This window comes from Postia placenta (assembly GCF_002117355.1).
Source record: "Postia placenta MAD-698-R-SB12 unplaced genomic scaffold POSPLAscaffold_13, whole genome shotgun sequence".
Taxonomy (NCBI): domain Eukaryota; kingdom Fungi; phylum Basidiomycota; class Agaricomycetes; order Polyporales; family Adustoporiaceae; genus Rhodonia; species Rhodonia placenta.
The window spans coordinates 635,194-646,837 of NW_020169844.1; the positions used below are offsets into that span (position 1 = coordinate 635,194).

At 51.6% G+C, this 11,644-nt stretch overlaps 4 protein-coding genes across 4 annotated transcripts in view; 2 read left to right on the forward strand and 2 right to left on the reverse strand.

Moving 5' to 3' along the window:
* Positions 1-949, forward strand: part of POSPLADRAFT_1184641 (hypothetical protein) — a gene marked incomplete at its 5' end in the record, with an annotated part of 2,364 nt that extends 1,415 nt beyond the window's left edge. The window contains one exon of the mRNA XM_024489093.1: positions 18-949. Coding sequence (XP_024335727.1) covers positions 18-692 — 675 coding nt within the window. The 3' untranslated portion in view covers positions 693-949. The remainder of the gene's footprint in view (positions 1-17) is intronic.
* Positions 950-1,841: 892 nt separating this feature from the next.
* Positions 1,842-2,813, forward strand: POSPLADRAFT_1151441 (hypothetical protein; the record flags this gene model as incomplete). Its single annotated transcript, XM_024486533.1, has 4 exons — positions 1,842-1,920; positions 2,145-2,222; positions 2,483-2,513; positions 2,576-2,813. 4 exons carry the CDS (start codon positions 1,842-1,844, stop codon positions 2,811-2,813), a joined length of 426 nt encoding a protein of 141 aa, XP_024335728.1.
* A 2,739-nt stretch (positions 2,814-5,552) lies between these two features.
* Positions 5,553-6,134, reverse strand: POSPLADRAFT_1151475 (hypothetical protein; the record flags this gene model as incomplete). Its single annotated transcript, XM_024486537.1, has 2 exons — positions 5,553-5,753; positions 5,814-6,134. Coding segments are annotated over 2 exons (522 nt in total), but the record flags the coding sequence as incomplete, so codon positions are not given.
* A 1,804-nt stretch (positions 6,135-7,938) lies between these two features.
* Positions 7,939-11,644, reverse strand: POSPLADRAFT_1049099 (hypothetical protein; the record flags this gene model as incomplete). Its single annotated transcript, XM_024479661.1, has 10 exons — positions 7,939-8,006; positions 8,040-8,115; positions 8,313-8,445; positions 8,494-8,669; positions 8,772-9,473; positions 9,525-9,629; positions 9,678-9,869; positions 9,921-10,505; positions 10,559-10,870; positions 10,922-11,644. The coding sequence occupies 10 exons, from the start codon at positions 11,642-11,644 to the stop codon at positions 7,939-7,941; spliced, it is 3,072 nt and encodes a 1,023-aa protein (XP_024335730.1).

An 11,644-nucleotide genomic window follows, 5' to 3' on the forward strand; every position in this document is an offset into this window, starting at 1 on the left:
TAAATCTTGTGATCCAGTCCTGCGATGCTGAATACGTTGCATCGCTCATCCAGCGCCTGAGGCTTCCGTCGCTTGTTCTCGTTGCCCTTGCGGTCACAGGTGACAGCTGCACCAGCATTCTCAGAGCGCTCAAAGAGCCTACCCGGCCTTTGCTCGCCGGAGTGCAGGTACTGAAACTGTGCGCCGTGGAATGTGCCGACTTCAGTCTCTGGAAATTAGCCCTTGGGACTGCGGATCAGTTGTTCTGGTTGGACGTTGACGTGCGCCGTTGTGGGGGTGCTCAGGGGTGGTGCGGTATGCTGTGCGCCAACACCACGGACGCGCAGAATGGCCGTCTTCCAGAATTCCTGCCCGCCCTCGAGCATCTCTCGGCTGCGGGGCTCAGCGGGAAGCAGCTTCACCGCATTGTGAAAATGCGGATGGACGTCGGCCGACCTATAGCGCAGCTGTTCATGGGCCCGCACGACAAGGTGAACGCGCGAAACCGACGATGGCTACAGGAGCATGTGCCTGATTTCATGTCTCCCGAGGAGCGACGGAAAGACGATGATGCGAGAGTGGGTGGGTCTAATGATTCAGATTACGGGGACGTCGGCAATGGGGAAGGTGGGTTCGGTCTGGGGCATGAAGAACTGAATGTCATTATCCTCATGGGGCACATCTTTTCACGTCGAAAGGCTGCCGCTCGATGATCCGTCGATCTCTCGACGTAAGGTAAGATGAGAACTTGCGCGCATTGCTATTGTATGTTGTATCATGTACATCCGGGTTACCTGAGACAGCCGTAGACTTTTACTGCTCACGATCGACAACGCCGGTTGTTCAGCCGTCCAGATTATGCTGGATATCTTGGCCATAGGCCTCTACCGTACTACCTGCTTCGGAGTTGGAGATACCATGGCCCCTTATCGATTTTTGGCAGCCGTAATCATAAATCATACATTCAGTATTATGGAAAATGCTATCGTACAACAACATCAACTTGAGAGTAAAATTTAGAAATCCGCGCTTTCCTGGTCTCAGCACACTGGTAGATCGTGATTATTGTGTGTATCCGTCGTGATCATAACACTGTGTTGTGGCTGTTGTGGCCATCTCGGCTACAAACTGGACCTGCAGAGCGTGTGTGTTTGTATGAGGTTCTGCTCCTCCGCTTTGGTCGATACTAAGCAGGACATTGTCCCCTATATAATCAATTGGGCCGTGGGACTTGAGATGATTGCGTATATTGAGTCTTGAATCCGGATCCGTCGTCATCAGGTGAGTTCCAAGGTTAGTGACGAAGGGCTCACAAAGCAAGAAGAGAATTGACATATACTATAAAGATCGACAGACGTATCGTAGAACAATGCATAGGGACTTACACTTGCTGCCCAAGAAGTAAAACACAAGCCAGATCAAATTTAACGGTTTTGCATGTAAAGTGCCAAGGAACTATGCCACCGTCAGCAAGACAATCAACAGGTGGTTGTCGAATCACTTACCGTAGCAAACGGGAGGACCTGTATAAGACTTGATATAGGTTAACCTCATGGTAACGCCACTCTGACTTGACGGACATACGCAACAACTACTCCTCGGTGTACGATGTAGAAAACAAGCCGCGTTATAATATGGTTTGTGCTGTACTCCCCGTCAGTTGCGCCCGTATTCTTTGGGTACGGAAGGGAAACCTGTACATACCCGTGGAACCCGGTCCTTTTCCCATGTAAAATGAAGGAAAATGAGATTGCGATGTAGACGTCCGCCACTGCAGCCGTCAATGTGTGTACACACATAGGTAGCTAGATATATGCGCGTCATCATTTATCGTTGACTTGATTTACACCGAACAAATCCCAATGCTCCCAAGGGAATCCACTATCTCCGCAGTTTGCGCTCTGCGAAAGTCCCTGAGTATTCTGAACAGCATTAGCTGGGGTACAATCGAACTGACTCACAGATTGTGAACAGTGCCTGCGATCGGTGATCGATGGTCAGCTGTTTTCAATAAAATACGCGTAGGTGCCTGATACCAATGCAAAAGCCTACCGGACACGAGCATAAACTTCATAGCACACAGTGCAAAGTGATAGAGCGACAAACCATAGGATACCAGACACGTTAATCCCTAAACAACGGCTGCCAAATTACTATATGCATAGTACAGATTCTCGAGACGTACCATAGTCATAGTCAGAAGTACTTGGTACCATCGGTGATCAATAACTGTTTTGCAGGAGGTAAGCGATAGGCCAGCGCATAGGTACAGGACTTACTTCTCCGTATGCAATCAGTGAAGTAGCTGTGGGCAGGGTCTATGTCGCTCGATTTCCGCCGTCAATTGGAAAGATCACACACATTTGTACGATCAGAATAGTGAGGCCCTAAGTACCACCAAATTGTAATCTGTGCGTAGTGAATAGACATTATGTCGCACCTCCAGGAAGACATCAGCCTTCAACTGGAATATCAACGAACTGTACATAGACATATGTGTCAGCGACATACCAGGAGGTCCCTGACGATCTTCCGTAAGCGTGCGAGTCAGCATGAAGATGTAATTTCAGTATGATATGCGACATTCCAAGCCCAGGTGCACTGAGTGGAGCTTAAGCGCTGATAGGCGCCAAGCCCCTCTGGGCCCCGATACACCTCTTTTCGGCAGTCGCATCCCGCCCGGCACTTCGACTCAGTCTCCCAACACTTCGATTTCGCCTTCGACGCTCTTCGACATCTTCGACGGTGCGCGACACTTGCTCGAAGCTCGGCACGGTCGTCCCGATGCCTCGCGCATAGATCTCGGGACATCTCCCGCATTCGGCGAACAATAGGGCCACTTGACGCCACTCGGCCAAGCGCGTGCATCGCTCCGAGCCACACCGACGTAGCCGGTCTTTCCCGATTAGGTATCAAACCTCGCAGCATGCCTTCAACGACGGACACCGGTCCGAAGTGTCTCGTATGTTTCTCTTCATCTCCGCGTTCGGCATGACGTCACTCTACCGATGAACTTGATATGTGCCCCTCGGTGAGGCAGCTTCTTGAGGAACAATGCAAAGCCCCTTGTACTTGTGCCACTTTCGATAGTCGTAGCGTCCTATGCGTAGTATAAATTCTGTCGTACTTCTCTCCAAAAATACAAGATCCGGTTCCCCCCTCGAGTTCAGAGCTCATAAGCCGAGTTCGCCCCGCGTCTAAGCCTCTAACTGCGTCACTTCGTCCCTCGCTGCGTAACCTCGAAACCTCGTCCACTGCGTTTACTCGTCGATACCGTCTCGACGAACCCTTCGACTTCGACTATTGTCGAAGAAACTGCGAACCGCGTCCTAGCTAAGTCCCCCCTATCGAGTCGTGTCCCTTCCTTCTACGATACATCGAAGAGCTCTGCCGAGCTTCGATCCTCTCCACTAACCATCCACAGCCTCCGAGTAGCTTCGACGACGTGTCGAAGCCACCTCGTACCTTCCCCGTTGTTCGTAGCCTTTTCCAAGGGTGTTTCTCGTGTTCACTCGAACCGCGGGACACCTTGCTGCTAACTCCCCTCTCACTAGACTATAATCCGTCTCTCTAGTCCCTTTAGGTCGCACCCAGGTTAGGGGTTAGGGTTTCGTAGGTCGTATCAGCGCGTCTTGGGAAGAAGTCTCATTCTTGTGATGCTCACTGAGACCCATATTATAGTTCTAGCTGTGTCCAATAGCCTGAAAACGATGTGGATGGAAGGGTGATGCTTGTATGACAATCTAGCACACACCGTAGTGAGGCCACCTGAAGGAGATCATACAGGTCAGATAAAGCGGTATCCCAGCGGCACGTCCGGACACACACGAGGAACTTTAGTCTTGTATGATCCATCAGATACCGTCTCATATAATACATCACTTGAGCGCAAGTGACGCCATAGAGACTGTAAAACGAATTGTCAATCGACGTGATCCAGATTCAATAAACCCGCTCACAAGGTGCTAAGAGTGCCACCGATGAAAGTAGCGCGAGTGGTACTGTTTAATCGTGTGTTCAAGCTCATCGCGGATGAGGAGGTGCCCCACAAAGCATACAGTAAATTTCTTATATGGGGCTTTTGAATCAATCACGAGAAAGAACTCATCAGTTTGATCGAATGAGAATGAATAGGTCCTATCTTAAGGAATCGCAGAAACCATATTTGCATCTATCAAAAGCATTCATCTCAGAAGATGAGAGCATAGTCACTACCCTGCCCGTGAAATCTTCACTTTCTGCATCGAAAGCGACATGATCTTCCTGTATTGGATCACAACTGAAAGCAGATGCAGCGCAGGGCCCCGCCAGCTCGCACTCTGTGCTGTTTAGAGAGCCGCTGGTGGCGATGCACGAGAATAGTCAGCTGGTAGTCAGCTGTCAAGTTGATACACGATTGTGACCTTCTCTATATATGCCGGAATGAATTTGAACAATCCGTATTGCACAATACGGTGCAGACAGCCGGGCTTGATATCGGTCCTCATGATTAGACCAACTACGCAAGAGCACTCATAGTGAAATACTCAGCTATAGAATGGGGCGTCCATCCTGGACAGCTTTACTAGTCGAAAACCGTCTGATGTGTTACTTCAAAGTGTGAAATTGAACACAATCAACATGTCGAGGGGACCCGTCATGGTGATTGCGAAGAAAAATAAATTAGGGCTGCTCACCCCTTGTCCCTCGCTTGATCGTTCGTGTATTGTCACGACTGAGTGGTTCGTGCAAGTTCAAACACTGTGTACTTAGTTCGACAATTGTCTTCTACCTGACAGCTCAAACACTGTGTTCGTACAAGACGGTGAGATCCCAGGCCGTGTGGGTTGATATGCCGGTTGTGAAATCCCGATCTTTCAGGTGGAGCTATGGCTGCGGATAGAATGTCAGAGCGGCTACCACCATACAGAGTCGGTACAAGTTTGGCTGATGCTCGATGGCAACGAGGGCACCAGGACCCGTGATAATCAGTGAACACAATGATAAATCTTTGTACCAACAGAATGGGGTTGTGCCGTGCCTGGCTCAGAAGCCCGAGCTCAGGGCCTGCGGCATCAGTTCAGAGCTCCGGTGCCACACCTTATTTGCATCTCGTGGATGCAGGAGACACAAAAACATATCTTGACAAATGGTTTGGATGTCTTCACAGTGTTGGGGACTCCATGGTGAGGTGTAAACGTTCTCCGTATGTCAGGGAGAATAGGCACTTCATGCTGAATGACTGTCTCTGTCCTTGAGTATCTCGAACGGTGTACTCACCTTCTCTGCTACTGTACCCCTAGCTACTTACTGCAATACAGGCTCCTTCTAATGACCCCCCACGCGCTCGATGTATAGCAATCAGCCGCTGTGCATAAGCTGTGAGAAAGCCATGGCTCAAGCTCGAGCCAAGCCCGACTGGGCTCTCTGAAGCCAGGTCAAAGCCATTGTTTTCCAGCCAAATGAAGCCAGGCACAACACTAAGGCTCCAACCATTTAGTTTACATTTACAGCCAAAGCGTAAATAAACAGTAAATAGTAAACAGATGGTTTAAACTGTTTGCAAACAGTTTTATATAGCTATAAAGTACCTATTATAACTTAAGCAAACCTTCCCTAATCCAATGCTTTGTGCACATAGCTTGTGTGATAGTATCAGCTTTTAAAGAGCTTCGAGTATCAGTGCAAAGGTGACGTGAAGACGAAAACAACTGTTCTACTGCCACACTTGCACCAGGAATAGCCAAAAAGTCTCGTGCCATCTGGGAAATGACAGGGATTTCATGAGCATGTGCCTATAGCAAATGACAGGGTGTAAGAATTGATTCAATAGCTGAATGGCTAGAAGGACTTACTTTCCACCAAATGAGAGGGTAATAAGTGTCTCCCTTGCCACCTTCACCATCCTTCCAATGATCTAACTCAGATCTTACAGGAGCAGACCCTTGCTCACCTGCAAAGTCAACAGCTGCAGACAATGAGTCAAGAAAGCTTGACTGTTCTGCTGAGGCTGATGAAATAGCAGGAGTGTCAGCTGGTATAGGAACATCCTTTTGGTACTCCTTGAACACGTGTTCAAATGATGCCCATGCTTTGTTCTTCTCTTCAGCACCTAGGCAGGAAAACCATGCCTGTCGCAAAGCAGGATGGCAAACTACACAAATTAGTATCCACTCAAAGATACAATGTATAACTCACTAGTTGAAATTCTGTTATATTGACAAGCCAAAGCTTTAACATGATACTCACTCAACTTTATCAAACCAGCATGTGCTGCTGATCTAATTGAGGCCAGAGTGGCATCACCAATGGTCCTGACAAGAGCCTTCTTCATGTGCTCGTACATGGGAAGAACCCATGAAAGTGTGGGTGTATGAGCCAGAAACATCGTACGAGTGACAAGTACAAATTCCTGCTCAATATGCTTGTTAATAGCTGTAGGCAATCAAAAGATAACTCATACCCCTAGTAGGCTGGACAACTGCTGAAGAAGAGACCATTCATCAGGGGAAAGCATCAGAGCCTGAAGGTCATCTCTGTCTGCTACCCATGCATTGATTGCCTAAAAGTGTATCAGTGTCCGAATCACAAGGAGAATAGCCCAACTTGCATTATGAAGGAGTAGTGCCCATTCAATCATAGCATGAGTACAATTCCATCGAGTGACCACATCTCAGACTGGCATAAGTGTACTGAGGTCCCCACCATTTGGGCTGGTTTTACCAGTGTAGAAATGATGTGCATGCTTGCAGAAAGATGAGTGTCGCTGAGGTGAGCTTACAATTTTCCGAACTGTCATCTGCAGCTAACAATACAAAAGTACTCAGCAGAAATGTTCGAATAATACTACAGTGGGCTCACCTTTTGTACTGGAGTCAGTCCGCTGGGGATCACATCACCAGCATGTGACAACACTACAACAGATTGTTTGAAGATTGAATGGGTGCCTTCCTGCAGGATCTGGATGCAAGCCGGACTCTGAAACAGACTTGTCCCTGGGGCGTGCCCGACAGAGCGTCTCTCACGACATAGAACTGCAGGCGCCCAACCGTGCACCAGGGTCACAAACCAACGTTGGTGCGCCCACTAATCACATAAGCTTCGGATCAATGATATATATTGGGAAAGTTTTACACATGGTCTACCTACTCGTACAAAATATAAAGCTGCGCTCTCGTACTATGGTTAGGAAGGAGTTGCTCATGGCCGCATTCGCAAGCCTCGGGTTCACAAACCACTGGGTCTTTTTTCATGATTCTTGCGTCAATCGATGCGTTGGGATCTTCTATACCACTGTAAATATCTTGAGCACAATACAATAAGTGGTGTTTGTATCGGCACAAATCCGCAAGGACGACTCGTTTTGGGGGGGTAATAGGCATAGAGTTGCTCAAATCATCACGGCATGTCACGGCGACAAGTTCACACTCCGACGCAGTAACACCCGCTAGCAGCGAGACGAGCATGGTCTTGCAGACACATCTGTGCGACATGCCGAGCAGAGTCTAAACCACAGTCACATCCAGCCACAGGAGCAAGATGATCTCATCCACTATGCTTGTCTACATTGTACCTCAAGTGCTATAAAGTATCAGGCTCATCAATATACATATATATTAATAGAGAATGAAGATTGAAAGCTTCCGGGATGAAATTCTCATCGCAATCGGGTGAGATCTGGTTCGATATTTGAGTACACTGGTGTCGAAATGCCTTGTCGAGCATGCTACTCTTTCCACATTCCTGATTTTTTCATTTCGGTGCCATGGGTGCATCCATAGGGACTATATACACTCTCACAGATTTTCTGGGATTTAAAATTAAAATGTGGAAGGCTGTACAAGGCGGTTTGAGTAACTCTATGCCTTGAGAAACTCCCTACCCCCCATAGTATGTACGAGCATGAATGCTGTGGACGGCTGGTATCAGGAGCCCTGCGGGAAGGCATTCATTACAGAACGAAACCAGCGTATGCCGCAACTAGAGTGATCCCGGGGTCCTGTCGTGCACCTCACCGCTGATAATCGCAACTCTAAAGTCCTCACGAGCTAGTCTGCGTGTCGCATGTGTTCTACACTTACTCTCTTCATAGCCTACCTCAGGTCCGCCCGCACAGTACGGATCATTCAGCTTCCTAGGTTTCTTCTTAAACTGTTTCTACCTTTCTATACTAACATGGTCACCGAACGTTTCCGTGCCAACGTCTGTACCAGACAGAAGTCGTGTACTTCGCTCGATTCCACTGGGAGCTACAGAACAGCCATGACAAGCCATCAGAACATAGGCTTGCGACGCTTCGGACGAGGAGGGCGCGCGAATGCTACACCGCGATTGCAGCCTCTTCCGTGCAGAACAGTGCTGCTCGAACCAGCACCGGTGTCGTCCAAGACCACATCCTCGAGCTCCACCGAGTCACCCTCCTCAGGCTCAGACGTCTCCACGTCGTCGGCAGTGAAGTTAAAGACCATCGTCGCGCTGATGTCGTACCTGACCCGAGGTCCATACCTGGGTGCAACCTCGACGACGACAGAGGACTCCTCCGACCAAAGAGCATCAGAGTCGTCAGCGGCCTCCATGTCCGCATCATCGCAGAGGTCTTCCAACGCGGAGTCAGCATGCTCATCGAGGATGTCTTCCTCGTCACGCTGGAGCTCCTCGTGTTGTGCGGCCACAATGTCGTCCATCATTTGCGGAAGCTGCTCTTGGAGCTCCTGCAGACGCACCTGTGCATTGGCCCGAGCCTCTGCCAGCTCCGCTCTGAGATCCGCGTTGCTCTCCCGGAGCTCACGGATCTTCCGTCGGTTGTCCACGACCTTCGCAGAGAAGTCCTCCTCGGCCTTGCGCTTGTCATTGTCCAACTGCGCCCGCTGAGTCTCGAGCTGGGCCTTCTCAGCCTTGACACCGGAGTCCAGTTCCTGGAGGCGAGTACGCTTCTCCTCGAGACAAGCGGCATGCGCCTCGAGCTCTGCGTTCCGACGCTCGAGTTCCGCGTTGTGCTCCTTAGCTGCGTTTATCTCCTGCTTGCAAACGGCATTCTTGCTCCTGAGTTCTCGCACCTTCTTGAGGTCCGCGTTGAGCTGCTCAGTCTGACCAGTCGATGCAGCAAGCTTGATCTCGAGGTCTTTGACCTCCTCCTCGAACGTCTGCTGTGCGAAGTGTGCCTCCACGCGCTGGAACTCTGCGCTACCCTTGACAGCGTCCATCTGCTCCGCGAGCTCCTTGCAAGACCGCATAAGCCCGAGGACCTCCACGGCCTTCGCACGGCGCGTCGTAGAGATGGCCTCGAGTTCAGCCTTTGCCTCTCGTAACGCCACCTCCAGAGCCTCCTTGTCCGCTCGGTCCTGGCTCACGGACTGCTCGAGATCCGCGCAGAGTGCCTTGGACTTCTTGAGGTCCTCTTCCGCAGACTGCAGCGCGGCCCGAGTGATCTCAAGTTGAGAAGACCTGTCGTCCAGATCGGCCTTCAGTGCCTTCTCCTGGTTCGCGGGCCCTGCAACCTCAGAGTCGCGCTCGCGCTACAATAATCGTATGAGTAAATGCAAGAAGCAACGAAGAATACCACTGACCCGAGTCCGTGCAATGTCCTCGCGAAGCCGCTCGATGACCACATCGAGCTGCTGTTCCGCGTGCTCCTTCGACGCCAATTCCTCTCGGGCCAGCTTCGCCTCAGTCTGGAAGAACGTTCAGGTGATTCTCACAAATCCAAATCGAAAACGCACCTGAAGCGCCTCCTTCTCGCGCTGCAGCCGCTCACGCGTACTGTCACGCTCGCTCTCCGCCTGCTTCAGACTCTCCTCAAGCTCCTCAAACTCTCTACTCTTGTCGCCGGACGTCTTCCGGGCACACTCGACCGTCACCTTCAAAGCGCGAATTCGATCGTCACCCTCACGACGAAGGATATCCAGCGACGCCTGTTTCGAGATGTCACTAGCCGCAGATATATATCAGAGAGTAGAACATACCTCGAACGCCGCCTTCTCCTTCTGGAAGCGCTGAGCGGCCTCCTTCTGAGCGGCTTTGATCACAGCAATGTGCGCCTCGAGCTCTTGCACCCGTCGAGACTTCTCCTTGCCATCTTGACGCGCGGCGGACGCCTTCTCCTCGGCCTGTGCAGCGGCTTGACGGATGGCTGGAAGCTGCATCACAAGCTTGCGGTTGCGCGCCTCGCGTTCCTCGATAACGGCTTTGTTGCGCTCATGTTGACGGTGTGCAGCGGCGAGAGCCTCCTCGAGCTTCGTCACCCGAGCATCCACGACCACAGCAACCGAGGGCGCGTGCACCGCGATAGACCCGTCGTCAACGGCCGTCGCATCCGCTGCCTTGTTGACCGCGCTCTTGTGGTCCACCACACCGAGCTTGTCCACGTAGCTGAGACCGGAGCCCGATGCCTCAGCGCCGATAGCGCCTTCGCTAGTGCCGGAAGCGTAGGCCCATCCGATGCTTGCTGGTTGCTTTCCCTTGTGCGGCGAGTTGAGGTTTTCCTCGTCCTCAGACTCTGAACCACACGACCAGTCCGACTCGCTTGACCAGCCAGACTCATCGTCCGACTGCAATCCTCGTCAGGATATCTGTACTCCGTATTATCACCCAGGAAGCTCACCGATGTAGAATACGATGGAGACGGGGCAAGGTCACTCCGCGTCGCACAGCAACGGCGGACCGACTTCTCACCCGCCCAAAGCCCAGTATACACCACGCTAGACGATGCAAAGCCGTAGCCCATGTACCAAGGGATGTAGACAGCCCCCCATGGTATGAGCCCGCCATCGAAGAGCACCACAAGCCAGAATATGTTCGTGAAGTTGACAACCCACAGGACCACTAGACGGGCAATGAACATCGTCTTCTTGCCGTAGCCTGCCAGTCGGGACAGTTGCTGCCAAAAACCCTCGCGTCCAAGGCGACCCAGTTCCTATGCAGTGTATATCAGCATACATGCGCGATGAGTCGAACATGGACTCACCGATGGAGATAATGCCAAATGCATCCAAGGATCGAGAGAACCAGACGCCGACCGGCGACGTCCGATAGACCGGCTCCATGAGTACCGCAACATGGCATTGATCCAGAACACCGAAACAGGGCCGCACATCCAGAACACGAGTCGCCCAAGGCCGCGTTGCTGCATAGATTGAGGTCTTGAGGTCTTGACAAGCCCGACAGTGGAGGCTCCGCCGACACAGAGGACGAGGAACCAGAACACCAGAGAGCAGACCCAAGGATTGGATGTACCGCTACCACGCGTACCAGACACGGAGACATGCACCCCAACCCAGACCAAAGACACAAGCAGCGACCAGTCCAGTACCACGGACGGCACGCAGATCATCCCGAGAACTGACAATGAAGTCGTCCCAGACAGAAGACCAGCGCGCAGAACCAGAGTTGTTGCGCGGCGAAGACCCAACCGCGCGAGGACCTTGGATGCCATGCACAAGAGGACAAGGAAGTAGACCACCTGAGCGAGCAACCAAGGACCAGAGGGGCCATAAAGACCCGCGTCGCCCAGGTCGGCGCGACCCCAGAGCGGGGCCGGCACCTCGCCGAGCGACGCGAGCGACAGGCTGCGAAAGCGCAGGAGCTGATGGCTAGCCCCGACACTCCCGTTGCCCATCGCCCACTCGGACTCGTCAAGCCCGAGATTTAGACAGAAACCGGGAACCGTACCATAAACCATGTATGCCAT